The sequence below is a fragment of the Pseudorasbora parva genome, chromosome 4 (assembly GCF_024679245.1).
Source record: "Pseudorasbora parva isolate DD20220531a chromosome 4, ASM2467924v1, whole genome shotgun sequence".
In the NCBI taxonomy this organism is placed as follows: Eukaryota; Metazoa; Chordata; class Actinopteri; order Cypriniformes; family Gobionidae; genus Pseudorasbora; species Pseudorasbora parva.
In genome coordinates, this window is record NC_090175.1 from 13,488,627 (window position 1) to 13,505,261 (window position 16,635).

General features: G+C 38.1%; 2 protein-coding genes across 2 annotated transcripts in view; one reads left to right on the top strand and one right to left on the bottom strand.

Annotated features, from left to right (window-relative positions):
• Positions 1-187, bottom strand: part of tbck (TBC1 domain containing kinase) — a 68,989-nt gene extending 68,802 nt beyond the window's left edge. The window contains exon 1 of the mRNA XM_067440977.1: positions 49-187. The gene's annotated coding sequence lies outside the window, so the exon portion shown is untranslated. The remainder of the gene's footprint in view (positions 1-48) is intronic.
• Positions 164-16,352, top strand: aimp1a (aminoacyl tRNA synthetase complex interacting multifunctional protein 1a). Its single transcript, XM_067440978.1, has 7 exons — positions 164-302; positions 2,887-3,020; positions 3,953-4,066; positions 4,495-4,656; positions 9,002-9,207; positions 11,586-11,754; positions 16,087-16,352. Coding segments are annotated over exons 1-7 (954 nt in total). The 5' UTR covers positions 164-300; the 3' UTR covers positions 16,254-16,352.
• The last annotated feature ends 283 nt before the right edge of the window (positions 16,353-16,635 follow it).

Here is a 16,635-nt window from a genome sequence, read left to right on the forward strand (position 1 = left end):
GCGCTTTGAATTGTGAATTACACACGCAAAATAACATGAGCAGCATACCTGTTTATCTGAAATGAAAGACTGCTCCATTTGATTCACGTGTCCATTGATAATAATACAGGCATATATTTGTGAAATGGAGAGATCGTTTGAGTCTTCCGGAGACTGTAAACAGCTGAACTCGCGTGGCGTGTTATTCCCGCGCCAGCGAACAGCTGAACGACGCGTGACCGTGGCGTCATCACCCGACGACGCCGGTTAGAGACGAGTAACGTGTGGCTTGATAGCAAAGAAACATTCGGTTGCGGTTGTATGTGAGTACTAGTGCACGAGCTGATGTTTTCTTCATTTGTCTACAGTATTTAATGTATTAGGAATGCAAGTCTCTGTTTGAGAGCGGTAGACGTACAAATGCGCCGTTTGGACTAAAAGTGACAGTCAGCACTGTCTCTATATAAAGACAATAATGTCATCAGTCAACATGATGATCCTGCTATTATGAATATCAGTCACTAGGCTACTCATAATAACATCATTTTATGTTTAAATGTTCATCATTGCGTTGACATCTGCTGTGTAGGGATTAAAAGTGAAACTGATATCAACATAATAATAAATACTGTTATTGATAACGTTACTGATATTAATACTGTTATGTCCCCCAGTGTTTATCTTAATATTTACGATAATTAATAATTCTTAGGTAACACGTGTATCTTGCTTTCTGTCTTTCCTTTACTTTCACTTGCAGTGTATGGGCTGTCAGACCGGTTCTGTATACATGTTCTGAACAAGTCAACATATAAAACTGTATTTTTGTCTGTTTTCTGTGTATAGCCGACCATTTAAATCTAAATACATAGTAATAATGTATAATCTAAATACATAGTAATAATGTATTTTACAGTGTCCTTGTTATATGTTAGTAATAATGACTAAATGACATGCTTCTTAACCTTATAGTATTTATTATTACCTCGCATTTAAAAATATAACTACTATGTAACACGGACACCTTCAGATAAAATGTAACCGAATACATAATTGAAATTAGTTTTACTAAGGTGCAGTGTGTCCCCTAAATCTTATATCAATCTTAAATCATATAGCGGGATTAATTAACTTGTTTTCCCCTCAGTCCACATATATTTTACTGAAAGCCTCCATCTTGTTTAACATATAGTCCAATAGAGGTGTTGTAAACATTAATAAGTGTCATAAATGTTTTAATAACATAATCAGATGCCCAGTTCTATTATTTTAAAATGGGCATTATATGTTGGTTTTACAAACCTTAAACGTAATAAATAAATTAGAATAAGTATATATTAATAATAGAAATGAATCAGAAATTAAAATCAATGTAAAATAAAATAAAAACAAAACATTTTGTTTTGGAATCCTGTGCAGTTATATCAGGGACAATTACTGTTACATAGAAGCATTCCTGTGGGATTGCAAGTATTTACGATAGTTTAGAGTTTCTTAAAGATAAGTAAAAGAGAATGAAGTCTTTATTGCGATATGACTGCGGCTGGTGGCCAACGGAAACGCTGACGAATGGGTGGCACAAGTGCGTGGTCGTTATCTCCTCGCCGTTCAGACTTGCATGAATGTGACAGCTGCTCCTGTTAGTGTTACTTTCACTGGTGTCAGATGTAACACATGGCCTTAAATGTCTTCAAGAGCACTGATGTTTTCAGGGTTTCTTTCACAGATGACGTTGTTTTGTTTTTTCGGTTGCGTTTCTCAAATGTTAGATCCCTTGCATGGCTGAAAATCACATTTATTGGCTGTCATGCGATGCCGATGACCACTGCTGCAGGTCATTAATGGAAAATGGTGACAACTGAGCTTTTTGCAAATGTTTTTTGGAAGTGTTTTGGGCTCCGGCTTATCCCCCGGACCTGTTTTCAGGGGTTATGCAAATGAAAACAGTCCTGTCATGGTGCTCATAAATTCTTCCACCACAGGCCCATTTAAAGCAGTTCAAGAACTTCAAAAACAAGAGACTTTGATCCACGATATTATCAACTCCAGCTTTTTTGTGTTTCTAATTTCCTCATCTGAACTCTGTGTTTTCATCCCACGCCAGCTGTTGTTTTCCAGCACCACCCTGCACTATGTGTTATGATGTGTTCTTCTCTTTTCCTACGCCTTGTAAAAATTCCCTTAGTCCTTTTGCAGTGGATGGGCCGAAGCCAAATGTGTAATGTGTCCATGTTCCTTCACCAGCTGTCTTTTGACTGAATGGGAATTGCTGTTTGATCCGTTGTGGAGCCAAAGAGGATTCCTCAACCAAAACACTTTTATAGTGGTGGCAGGGGCAGAGAGGACAGTGACGCAATAGCGCAGTATTTGTCATTTTGTTCACATGAACACACACATTTAAATTCCAAATGGCTTGATGTCCATACTCTTCCTTGTTCGGGAATATTGTCGTTGACAAACTTGACCTAGACTGGAGTTTGGCGAGACAATTTAAAACGGTCTAATGGTACTGAAGTGAGAGGGTTCACTGGGATTAGGAAGGAGAATGTAGTCTTTGATGAGGTTTTCGCATATTGTTTGGCGTCTAGCCGATCTATTGTTAAGCATCTGGCTGGTGTCAGACGTTTCATTATGATTCTCCTTCATGCAAGGGGATTAGGACAGAAAGTTGGCCACATATCGGTATAAATTACAAATTAAAGCGCTGAGTAAAGTTTGCCAAAACACCTCATGTTTACGTGCGCCAAAGATCTGAAAGATCTCATTTAAAGAGGTCATGCTCTCTCAAGTGCCGCATGTTACCAAACATGGATAGGGTGTCCTTGTGGATCCTCTTTTTTGCATGTTTATGAGTGTGACTAAGAGTTCCTACCACGTTTGATCTTTTCCTTTGGCTTGTTTTTCCAGGTTCCTGGTACGATCTCTTTACAGGATGTCAGGCCACACACCCTCACTCATGAGACTGGAACAGAAGGCCGCGGAGGCTGACCAGCTCATCGAATACCTCAAGCAGCAGGTCCAGCTGCTGAAGGAGAAGGCCAGTAAGTGAATGCATGAAGCCTGCATGTGTCAATGGGTCACGGGTCAATGACAAATAAGGATGTCTGAGAAAGTGAGGAAATCTCTTAAAAATCTAGTTCTAAATGCAGGTGTCTAATATTTGCTTTTGATCGATTTCATCATACATTCATTACAAAAAAAAAAATTAAGCCGAAATATTAAAAGTTAAGTTGTTGTTTTTGAAGTCTTTTTAAAGAAATGTATACTTTTATTCCAAAAAGATGCATTAAATTGATCAAAGGTGACAGTAAATACATTTAAAAAGTTTTCCATTTCAAATAAATGTTCTTTTTTAACGTTCTATTAAAATATTCTGAAAATAAATGTATCATGGTGTCCACAAAAACATTAAGCAGCACAACTGTTTTCAACATTGATAATAATAATCATAAATGTTTCTTAAAGGGTTAGTTCACCCAAAAATGAAATTTATTTAATTAATGACTCTCCCTAATGTCGTTCCACACCCGTAAGACCTCCGTTCATCTTCAGAACACAGTTTAAGATATTGTATATTTAGTCTGACAGTGTATGCAAGCGTATGCACACTATACTGTCCATGTCCAGAAAGGGAATAAAAACATCATCAAAGTAGTCCATATGTGACATCAGTTGGTTAATTAGAATCTCTTGAAGAATACAAAATATATTTTGGTCCAAAAATCACAAAAACTACGACTTTATTCAGCATTGTCTCCTCTTCCTGGTTTGTTTTCTATCCTCAAATAAAGATTCAAACGGTTATGAATCAGCGTATTGATTCATGATTCGGATCTCCAATGTCACGTGATTTCAGCAGTTTGGATCATGTGTCAAACTGCCAAACTGCTGAAATCACGTGACATTGGAGATCCGAATATTATTATAATATCCTTTAATAATATTTTATTTGTCACTGTTTTGTTTTGTGTAGTTGTGCAGGCCACAGTGAAAGAGGAGAAGAAACTGATGGTGGAGAACGCCAAGCTCAAGAAGGACATTGAGGACCTGAAGAAACAAGTTTTAGAAATGGAAAGAAGGAGAGGAGGTATAATATCACACAACATACTGTGTTCCTGCTGGTGTTCTTGAAAAATTGAAATATGCTGTATTTGAAAACATACTGTAACTTGTAGAACTCAATACATCTACAGTCCAGAATTAAACACAACACATGACCACCCACATTTAAACATCAGTGATGCCTGCTGGGTGGTCAGAAACTCCTAAACGCAGACTAATTTTAAAAATAAAATATGAAACAGTTAGCCAGACTTTGGGCTGTTGCTTGTTATATTCGTAGTTAGTTGCAGGTGGGATTGGGGGGAGGGATATTATCATTCTTCTCATTCTTGAAAGCATTTGAGTGGAATACAGTCTGTGTAGTGCAAGATGAGTGCCTTTAAATTAGTAAACAAACCTTCACCTTATGGTGAGTATTTGGGTGTAAAGAAGTAAAATATTTGTTCTTCTCAGTGAAAGAGGTGGCTATGGTTTCAGCGGAGCCCAGCGTCCAGTGTGTCTCTAAACCGACAGCCGCAGAGCCACCTGCCCCAGCAGCCCCTTCTCTTCCCGCCACAAAAACCCCATCAGCCAAAAACAACGATGACACAAAAAAGATGAAAGCAGAGAAGAAGGGTAAGCTTACTTTTTCAGACTATTATTGTGATATTTCCTCTATAACAGTTAATCTCTATCAAATTTTCAAGGCATTGCAGTCAATTCATCCAAAACGTTTGCAATGGCAGAACTTTCTTTTTAAGGTATTACAATTGAATTAAATATTTTAAAGGGTTAATTTACTGCTCGAAAATTTGGCTTTCAATAAAACTTGGCTGCGTATACAATAGAAGGACATTATTTAATTTTCAAATCTGTGAATAGAGAAAAGAGTCTGTTGTCTTTATTTTTGCCAAATTGGTCTACATAATGCATTGGGCATGTTGCTGTCCAAGAGAACTCCCACCAGCCCGCTATGGATGTGCTTACCAGAGTCAGACCGCCTTTTTAGTCATAATGGTGCTACTTTTATTGTTCTCAGTCAAAGAGTAATAATTCGTTACATTTATATAGCGCTTTTCTAGGCACTCAAAGCGCTTTACATAGAAGGGGGAATCTCCTTAACCACCACCAATGTGCAGCATCCACCTGGATGATGCGACGGCAGCCATATTGCGCCAGAACGCTCACCATACACATTCTTATGGTGAAGAGGAGACTGAGTGATGAAGCCAATCAGGATAGGGAGAGGATAAGAAGGCCATGATGGACAGGGGCCAATGGGCAAATTTGGCCAGGATGCCGGGGTTACACCCCTACACTTTATCGAAGGACATCCTGGGATTTTTAACGACCGCAGAGAGTCGGGACCTCGGTTTAACGTCTCATCCGAAAGACGGTGCTCTTTGTCAGTATAGTGTCCCCATCACTATACTGCGGTGTTAGGACCCACACAGACCACAGGGTGAGCACCCCCTGCTGGCCTCACTAACACCTCTACCAGCAGCTACCTGGTTTTCCCAGTTGATCTCCCATCCAGTAAACGTTTTGAATTTGAATTTATTAATAGGATTAACCTATTAGGGGGTCCTACTTTAAACGTTTAGTGGGAGTGAGTTGGTTTCAGTTTCCAACAAAAGATTCAGCACGTGGCTAAAGGCTGCAAAGAATTGTAAATACAAAGAGAACCGAGTGACAGACAACCTGAAAAACCTCTGTATAGTCAAGTTCAAACTAGATGAACACAGTGTTTTAGGCCAAACAAAGGGGAAAACTGAAAGAAACTGCCGTTCTGTCAGTTCCACCCAAAGCACAATGCTGGCGCATACAATTGACAAAGCTGTTGCCATAGTGCATTTTTTAGTTTTAAGAGTGGACGGAGTATGATACAATTTATATTGATAAACCTACCCTCACAATAGCAGTTGTGTTAATTACCCTCTGTCGATCCGATTTCTCAGTTCAGGTAACACGGAGAACGAGTAAACATTATTCATTTACATATATTATCAATCGACATTGTAACAAAACAAAGCAGGCCGCAAATGTGCAAAGTTACACTTTTAAGTGCTGAGTAATATTAATTAGGGTTAGGATTAGGTTTCGTTTAGGGTTAGTTACATGTAGTTATGCATAATTTATAGTTACTACTATAGTAAAACAAGGACACTGTAAAATAAAGTGTTTACAAAGAAAGTGTTTATAAATATGGCTAATTGTTAAGCTAGACTGTGTCATGTCTAGGGGTGAATTGAATTTTTGGGTAATATGTGAATAATTGACACACTTCGGTTAGTAATGCACAATACCATTCCAAACTCAGTTTACCCTACTAAAAATAATGCAGTGTAATGAACACATTTGCAAAGAGTTTTGAGAAGAGACCACAAGTGAATGTTAGCTGTTGGATGCAAGTCAAACTCATGTGGGTTACGACCTGATCTGAAGGCAAACCAGATTCAAAGACGTCACTGATGTCTTTGGGTTGTTATATTTCTAAGTATTCATACCCTGAAGGACAGAACATTTGAAATGAATCCGATTTCCTTTCATGGTTATTTATTTATTATGAAAATGATTTTCATTTTAAATCACTTAAATCCCTTCTTGGGAATACTCTTCATATCTAAGCAGATCTTTTTGTGCATTAATGGGCTGGGGAAAAACAAGGTAACTTGTGTGTTTCTCTGACATTCTTGCGGGCCAGATGTCAAAAGCAGTCTAATAATTCTCAAACATGCCTCTTCTCCTTCAGTGTTGATGAATGCTTTGTTTAGTTGTGGACGAGAGCCTTTCTTGCACCTGTATTTCTTGCATATCTCTTTCTTGGCAGTGTTATATATATCTTGTCAAATTTAGAAGACTTTGAGGAATCTTGGCACATTTTGTTCTAGACTTAAATTAGGGCTGTGTAATTAATCTAAATCACAATTGAAATCATAATAGCCTTGTGTGATTATTAAACCACAAAAGGCTGTGATTGAATTAATTATATACATAGTCTGCATGCACTGCGTGTTGTAATGTGAAGGGTCATCTACTACACTCATTTTCCCTCTATTAAATGTTTGGAATAAGAAGCATATTTAACAGCTGTTGACAACTTTACGTGGAATTTAAAAGGTGTTTTGAGAAAGTTAAGAGGGTTTAACCATGCAGGCCGCCTTGCAATGCTGCGTGAAAGTGAATAATTATGAGCAAAAAACATTACTGGTACTTTCCACAAATAAGATGCAGTTTGGCGCTCTGAGACTTTTTCAAGCATTAAAGTCAGACACAATACAATGGATATGTTCGATAAAACTGATCAAGCGTTATTAAATTAACAAATTAACTTAAATGCATTAAATGTCTGTAAAATAAAATTGGTAAACATTACTTTAAGGGTAAGAGGATAATATCAGCCTTTAGCAACCATTTTAATTTCCCAAAACTGAATTAAAATAATAAGAAGAAGAAATAATACGATTAAAAAATAAAATAATAATAATAATTTGATCCAATTTTATATTTACACCGGTCAGGCATACCATAAGCATCTTCCTAATATTGTGTTGGTCCTCCTTTTGCTGCTAAAACAGCCCTGACCCATCAAGACATGGACTCCACTAGACCCTTGAAGGTGTGCTGTGGTATCTGGCTGCAAGATGTTAGCAGCAGATCATTTAAGCCCTGTAAGTTGCGAGATGGGGCCTCCATGGATCTGAGTTGTTTGTTCAGCACATCCTACAGATGCTCGATTGGATTGAGATCTGGGGAATTTAGAGGAAAAAGTCAACACCTCAAACTCATTGTTGTGCTCCTCAAACCATTCCTTAACCATTTTTGCTTTGTGGCAGGACGCATTATCCTGCTGAAAGCGGGCCACAGCCACCAGGGAATACTGTTTCCATGAAAGGCTGTACATGGTCTGGTACAATGCTTAGGAAGGTGGGACGAGTCACACGGGCCAGCCTTCGCTCTACACGTGCATCAATGAGCCTTGGCTGCCCATGACCCTGTCGCCGGTTCAACACTGTTCCTTCCTTGAAGCACTTTTGAAGATACTGACCACTGCAGACTGGGAACACCCCACAAGAGCTGCAGTTTTGGAGATGCTCTGACCCAGTCGTCTAGCCATCACGATTCAGCCCTTGACAAACTCGTTCAAATCCTTACACTTGCCCGTTTTTCCTGCTTCTAACACGTCAACTTTGAGGACAAGATGATGACTTGCTGCCTAATATATCTCACTCACTAACAGGTGCCATGATGAAGAGATTGTGTGTGTGTGTGTGTGTGTGTAATGTAGTCTGAAAGAGTAAACACTGAATAAGTGTGTGTAACATTATGACCACTGACAGGTTATGTGAATAACACTGATTATCTCAGTGTTATACATTTTTACTGTCACTTTTTTTGCATCCTTGCTGAAGAAAAGTATTAATTTCTCAGAACTCTGCCTTGAATATCATTGTGTTCAGTACTTATGCTTGAACATACTAGACATTTTCAGGTTGAAATGGTGGTCCAAAACAGTTTCCCCCAACCCCATATGTCCGGAAACAGTGATAAAGTTGTACTCTTTTCAAATGACTGGATTGATTAGAAACAAACGCCATACTGAAGCCATTGTTGGCAGAGTCGTTTTGGGAGAAGTTTGGAAGCAGAACAGAAATGACAAGCCTGAAAAAATGTTATGGCTTGAAAAGTGTCCCAACAGCTTCCTGGGGAACAATATGCACAAGCTAAAAATAAGTATCAAAGAACTGCATCAAAAACACCTCACAAACTAAAGGCACATTTCCTCAGGGTGGACATGTGCTGTAATAAAATCCCAGAATGACACTGTGCTGAGGTTGATGCACTGTTTAATAGCTGTACATACACAGCTTGTGCTTTTCACAGATATTTTATGGTGTTATTTGATGATTCACATCGATTTACAAACACAACAATATCTGGAAGACACATTCTGATGCTCTGTGTTACACTTTTGGTCCAGGTGAGAAGAAAGAGAAGAAGCCAGCGGCGCCTCCTCAGGAAGAGCCGAAAGTAGACGTGTCTCGATTGGATCTGCGAGTGGGCCGTATCATCAGCGCAGAAAAGCACCCTGACGCCGACTCTCTCTACGTTGAGCAGGTGGATGTGGGCGAAGCGGCTCCACGCACTGTTGTCAGTGGCCTGGTCAAACACATCCCTCTGGAGCAGGTATCAATCCAACCCCTGACTCACACCTCTGTTATCAACAGTTTTTAGGATCATCAGAATTAAAGGCACTTCATAAATCACTGAAATGCAGCAGATGATTTATCACATTTATTCAGTAATTTATAAAGTGTCTTAAGTCATTACTTTTTTTTTTCACTTATTATCAGTGCATTTTACTTTCCTTGTCAGAACTGAATATGACTTTTTTTTTTGGTAAACAAAACAAACAAAATCTTCAGTTTATTGAAATAAATATTGGTTCCTCTTTATTTTATGGAGGTATAATGAGTTTGGTATCTATATAATGTATAATGAGTTTTGGTATCTTCATCATCTAAAGCCCGCCCTGATGATTTCATTGGTCCAAACAGTTTCTGTTCGGGGATAATTACTCCTCTATGGAGCAAGGCCAGACCGAACTGCCCGACCAAAACATTTTGTGGCCGGGGCTAAGTTCGGCTGGCATCCAGGCTATATTATTCAAACAATGCCAACAGCCAAATATATTCATAATTCATTGATTCTCCATATGATTTATTTTTTATCTATTAAATTAAAGTTTTACCTTTTTAAAAACACCTACTGCTTGTATACATTCAGAAGGTCTTTTAGGTTTGTGAAATTGGACACAGACCAGCAACTGGTCATGTGACTGTCACTAAAAAACTGAGACTAACACGGCATTTCATCACTGCATTTACAGAAATCCGAACAGAACATTGCATATCTTGCATATCTAATCAACTCGCGATTAGCGCGTTCACTTTATTATTTGAATTATCATTTGAGTTATTTGACCATGGCTTTTGTCTTTCAAACACATTAAAATGTACAAATTCACATAATTTCATATTTACATGCAATGCAGGGATTCCCCAACTTTTTTGTCTGCTGATTTTTTTGTGTGTGACCCTAATACATTTACACTGGAAGTACCCAGTTAAAATTAGGTCAATAGTAAAATTGGCAATAAAAATAATAATAGTAATACAATTTATTTAATGGTTCTCAGATGTCGGTTAATGGCCACATGACATGCAGGCAAACACATTTATAAAATATTTTTAAAAAATTAAGTGTTTTATTTTTATTGTTTTGATTTTAAAATAATGTATTTGAATTTAAAATTGTCATGCTCTAATTAGCTTTTCATTAAACTCACAAAACTCCTGCAGTTCCTTCACGAACCACAGTCTAGGAAACCCTGATGTAATCAAGTTAATTGAATGCATTTCATATTGTTGATAACAGAGAATGGAATATTTTCTTTCTCTTTGTATTTACAAGATTTTTCCTCTCAAATCAATGTGATTAGTTTGGTCAAAAGTAATCTAAAAGTAATCCAAAAGTAGTCCGATTATATTACCTTAAAGATGTAATGTAATGGATTACATTACTAACTAAGCTTTCTCATGTAATTTGTAATCAGTAACCGATTACTATTTGTAAGTAATCTACCACGCTCTGCTTGTAATTATGCATAATTAACTGTTATTACTATAGTAAATACATGTACTTACTATGAACTGATTATATGCATTGCATCATTCACTAATTTTTTTGTTGTTAATTTGAATCATTGCAAGCTAATGTTTACACCCCTACTAGACCGTTATGCAATATTCTGAAGTAACTTGAACACTGTATGTCTCGCTACTGTACCTGAGAGCAATCTTTGTTTGCTATTGAAAGAATGCAGCTTTTGTTGATTAGGTGTTATGTGTCAGAATATTGTGAAGGGGGATATTTCAGTTTTACGGTTTCATATAAAACGTCTGCACTACCACGATTCATGCAGGTCCATAAACCTGCTCCATGCAGACAACTCGGTCTCTTGTGTTTTATTTTCCAGAACCCAGAGTTTACGATTTGTTTAGGGGATTCCTAGCAGCTCGTCAGAAATTCTAATTACACCTATAAAACGCATCTGTTTCCTTCATTCATTTAGTCATGTAGGGTTTCCCCCCCTCTGGTTATGACTACATCACCATTGCTTTATGCGTTGTTTGTGCATTTATAGAGTTGAAATAATAATGAATGTCCACAGTTCGTTTCATACAGGATTTGGAAGTGGATGAGATGAATGAGATTGCTTAGCCTATTGCATGTATTCAGTTTAGTCATTTGTTTAGGAGTCTTTTGTTCTGCCTCCCTTGTTTTAGTTATAAAAACGAATAATTCCGCTATTATGAAGCTGCCCAGCTGTTCCTTATTATACAGTTTGTTGTTGATGTTTTGGACCATTGCATATCTTCTCTTTCTGCCATGCAATAATAAGTTATACATTTTAATTTATAGTATTTTGCCTCAGAAGATTGCACTTAATTCCCGTGCCAGACATTTAACTTACGTCTTATGTTTGGTTCCTCCATCCTCAGATGCAGAATCGTATGGCTGTGCTTCTATGCAACCTGAAGCCTGCTAAGATGAGAGGCGTGCTGTCTCAGGCCATGGTCATGTGTGCCAGCTCTCCGGAGAAAGTTGAAATCCTGGATCCCCCGAGTGGAGCCGTGGCTGGAGACAGGGTTTCCGTCCAGGGCTTCCCAGGTAACGTTTCATATTTATACACAAACTGCAATGAAATACGATATTACAGCTCAGCGATCCAATGGCATCCACAGTCTGCTTCACAGAGCCCATCTGAGTGCTTCAAGCAGGTTTATTAAAGGAATATCTCTCATAAACACACAAAGTTCTGCTATGATTTACTCGCCCTTATGTCATTCCGAAACCAGTATGAGTTTAGTTCTTCAGTGAGACACAAAAGTAGGTGACCGGCAGCTCCAAATGCATAAAAATACCATAAAATCGATCCATGTGACGCATGCACTTTTCCCATAGCTCTCAAACTTCTTTTGCATCCTTGACCTGCCACAACATGTCTTCATCTTGTTAGGGATGCCCAGATTTACAGGTTGGCTTTTTGATATGTCATTCAAATGGTCTCTTCCTGTCTAAGTTTGGCCGTAATAGGCTATAATGTAGACTAGACTTCATGCCAGTAGTTAAACATCTTGCTGAGCAACTCTGGGGGCTACAAATTCTCAAGGCTGTTGTGTAACCACAATTGTCCCTTTGAATTGTTAAGATCTTTCAGCAAAGAACGTGATGTTCTGTTTCTTGACTGGAATGCACAACACAACACTATGCGTTTTTAGGCCTCGGACACTTTCTGACTTTGTAAATGGTTACAGAAGAAAAAACAAAAAAAAATGGGCATGGATCACATAAAACCAGATTTTCTAGTAGTTGAGAACACAAACTCACATGCGCCTCATTGCTTGGAGTCACGTGACAAATAAAAACAACGTGCTCTAAAATCAGCTCAAAATATCAAACTAAGCTAAAAATCAAACACGACGCGATTTCGGTGAAATCTAACATCTCTGACTGCCCAAAATCCACAGACTGGCTATAACATCAATATTTTTTAATATTAATGTCTTGACTGCACTGACACTATTGGACGAGAACTGAGCTGGGTTGTGTTTCTCAAAAGCATTGTGAGCTAAGTTGATCGTAGAGACCATTGGTGGCAATCCAGAGCTGCTTTATAGCTGAATTGATATACTTTACACCAGTGGTAACATTCCCAACATTTCCCAACATTTTTACTCTAAGGACCCCCTCCTCTCCGAAATAATACCGCAATATAATTCTGAATGTGTGGAAACTCTGCAATCTGAAGGTGGGTCGATGTCACCAGTGAACAAATCCTCTGTCAGAATAAGCAATCGTGTCTGGAGCGTCTGATGCCCATGTGTGCATAAACCACTGATCCTCACAAACTTCTCCAAAACATGCTTCTTCGGCGAGCATCTGTTATAAAATGCTTGCAGTACGTTCATTCCGAAAACTATGTGAATATATTGAACTGTTCATGCAGAAATATGATATAGCGATCAGTGAGGCCAAGAGGTCACCTACAGGGTTTGTTTGCCAGGGTATCCGCGGGGTCTTGAAAAGTCTTAAAAGGTGATAAATCAATTTTGGGAAAATTAAGACCCTTATAAAGTATTAAAAAGTCTTATCACGGCTTTATAAAGTCTTAAATTTTGAAAGTATTTTGTTCAAGCTTTGTCAAAGAGTTTGACTCCAAAAAGTTTTTATGAATATATTTATTTTCATCCCCAAAAGTATTAAAAAACAACGGGGCGCTCAGTCTGAGATCGGCTCGGAGCGCGCGCGCCAGGGATGGACATTAGCACCGCCACCAGCCAAATGCGGATGATTTTGAGTTGTGGCGGGTAAACTCGCTTCACCTACCGAGCTGTTTCACCTCTTCGTAAACTTTGTTCAATGCATGCGAGTGCTGCCGTATGTTCACATATAACCAGTCGTTTTCTCCGTCATCACTCGCGTGAAGACGCGCTGTGAGACTCGCGCGCTCTGATAGAAGATCTGACGTTGTGCATCATCCGAGAGCGCGCGCTCGTCTCACAGCGCGCAAATATTGAGTTCTCTTTCAAGTCTTGCTCTTAAACGGACAAACTCACACAAGAAGTATGTCAACATGTCCATCTTGATGAGTATCCAAGCAGACATAGTCTGAATATGCCTTAAGAGAAAGACGAGCATATCCCTGCCTCAGGTCTTAAAGGCGCAGTAGCCTTTACTGCTGCCTGAGTGATGTCCTTATATTTAGTTTGACATTAATCAATGCTCTTGATTGAATAGCTTTTGTAAGTTTAATAAGGATTAATCTTTCATTTAAACAGTTAAATATGCAGTTGTTTTACATTTGATTACTTTATTCAATCCTTTTTGCAGGCCAGTTGGCATAAACATTATTATTTAATGTACACATGAGTGAGGTCGAGTTAAACATTTTAGTTTGAATTTTATTTTCTTTCGGTTTTCGGCTTTGGTTTCTTCTTTTTTGGTTTCAGCCAAGAATTTTGATTTCGGTGCGTCCCTACTGACAATGTTCTGCTCTGTATGTTGTCAACACGCTTCAAAGATGCCAGAATGAATAGTTTCATTGTTGGGACTAAAAACCATAAAACTGGAAGCCATAAAAGACCACAAATCATCGTGAAAATGTCAGTATTTCATTGAGACTTGAGATTAAATAAACCGCTTAAGTATTGTAGAGCTTGTAGTATTAATTTTCATATGCAGTTACACATTGTCAGTTAAAAACAAAAAGTGGCTGGTAAAAACATTGAGTGGTAGACTTTGAAAAAAGTTAATCTCCATCCCTGGCGAGCGCCGTCTACGGGTGACGTCATGTATTTTGCGAAATGCGCAGTTAGGTAATGTGTCGCCCTCCATCCGTTGTGAAACAGATATGCAATATAAACAATACAAAATTGGCCTACGATAGAGATTTTAAGTCTACATTCGACTACAACTGTTTATTAAAGGTTTGTTGCCGATTAGAACTTGGTGCGATGAGGTCTTAAAATATTTTGAGAAGGTCTTTAAAAAGTCTTAAAAAGGTCTTGAAATTAACTTCAGGATTCCTGCATATACCCTGTTTGCGCATCAGTAATAACAGACTCCTGTATGTCACAAAATCTGTAAAAAGTTGCATAGTTTATTGAAGCCTGTAGTTGTTTGCATTGTTAAATGAGCTAATATTATTTTCCCATTAAAAATAACAAGCAAATTCCTCAGTGCTTTGGGGAACCTCACAAACAATCCAAATTTCATTCTCAAGCTGCGAAATATGGTGGATCTGGCATGCGAGCGAATTTGGAAGAGTGTAGCATTCGTGGTTGAGCACAATAACTAACGGGAAGATTCCCAGGAATTGTGTGACTGTAGAGCGCAGAGGTGGACCATCTGTGCAGCACACAGTGAGAATAATGTCTCTTTCACCGTCCCACCTCTCCATGTCAAGCTCTTCCTTACGCTTCCTTTTGGCCAAAAAGTCTAAGATGTTGTCCCGGTCTTTTTTATTTTACACAGTTAATCACAGTTGTTATTCTCAGTGGTTCCCAATACAATAAAACAAAACGTATAGCAGGACCTAGGCAGTTCTCCAACTTCATCCAGTTGTTAGGAATCATAAAATGACCTTTACAACAAAAAATGGCCATATCAACAATAATTACAGGGAGAGATTAAAGCCAACATGTCTGATATTATATTTTTTCACTTCTTTTTTCTAATCTTTCTTCCTTTGTTCTGCTGTTTTTATATGAATTGCCTTGCAATTATTTGCTATTCTCTATGCACTTTATTTTACAGTTCTGTTCCCCATGTACATACTACAGTTACAGTATATATAATAACTAATAACTAGGTACTAACCCTGAACCTACCTCTAAGCCTAACCGTAACCCATGTTTTTGACCTATATTACAGTCATTTGTAGACTGGGCAAGTGCACCGTATGTAAACATACTCTAAAATAAATTGCAACCCAAAAGTCTCTGTAATTCATTTCAGTCTAATTTCTGTTGAGTTTTATTTTCTGTTTGTATTATATTTATTGCACACATCTGTAACTTATCTCATAACTCATCAAAAGTAATGGGGACAGACTGACCTTTCTTAGCTTGTGAATTGTAGCCATTATATTGGTTGTGAAAAGGTCAGAACTAGAATAGACCCATATAACCAGGTTTCCAGTTTGGATTCATTTTGGCTTGATTTATGTCTGCTTATTGTAGGTAGTAGTAAAAACAGGTGTCTTTATCTGGTTTCCATGATTCCTTGAGTTTTGGAGTATCTCGCTTTGGCTTGATTTAAGTGGAACGGAGTCACTTTAAACTCATTCTTTTTTATTAGTTATGAATTGGCCTGTTGACGTGGATGTTAATGACACTCCAGGTTAATTTCAAAACCAGCTTTTGTTTTCAGTCTTTTTACAGCTGTTGGAAAAAAATAATCAGCAATGCCTCTTTTTTTCCCCTTCTTCTTTGGGTCCAGGTGAGCCTGACAAGGAGCTGAACCCCAAGAAGAAAGTGTGGGAGCAGGTCCAGCCAGATTTGCGCACCGATGGCCAATGTGTGGCCACTTACAAGGGAGCTGCCTTCGAGGTCGCTGGCAAAGGAGTGTGCAAAGCTCAGACAATGAGTAACAGCAGTATCAAATAAAAACTTCTGTGAGAGAAGGCTTATTTTCTAATCTCTAGACTTCTTTAACTAAGCTGAATGAAGGGACAGGTTTGAGAATAATAAAGTCTTTGAATACTATTCATTGAATGTCTTTTTCTTTTCTTGTGTTTATACACAATTTTTTGGGTTTTTGACACACTAATGCAAGTATAATTAGTTTACAGTTAAAGGTCCTGTTTTTCGTGTGTTTTTGAAGCCTTTGATTATGTTTACAGTGTGCAATATAACATGAGTTCATGTTTCGCGTGTAAAAAAACAGTATTTTTCACACAATTTAATTATCTGAACACCGCAGTTTCCTCTGTCCTAAAAACGGCCTGATGATTTCATTGTTCTATGAAGTCCCTCCTTCAGAAATACG

Excerpts from the sequence above, each read along its gene's own strand:
- aimp1a (XM_067440978.1), top strand. Across the intron at positions 3,021-3,952 it reads GCTGCTGAAGGAGAAGGCCA|TTGTGCAGGCCACAGTGAAA; the intron begins GTAAGTGAATGC and ends TGTTTTGTGTAG. Across the intron at positions 9,208-11,585 it reads AACACATCCCTCTGGAGCAG|ATGCAGAATCGTATGGCTGT; the intron begins GTATCAATCCAA and ends CTCCATCCTCAG.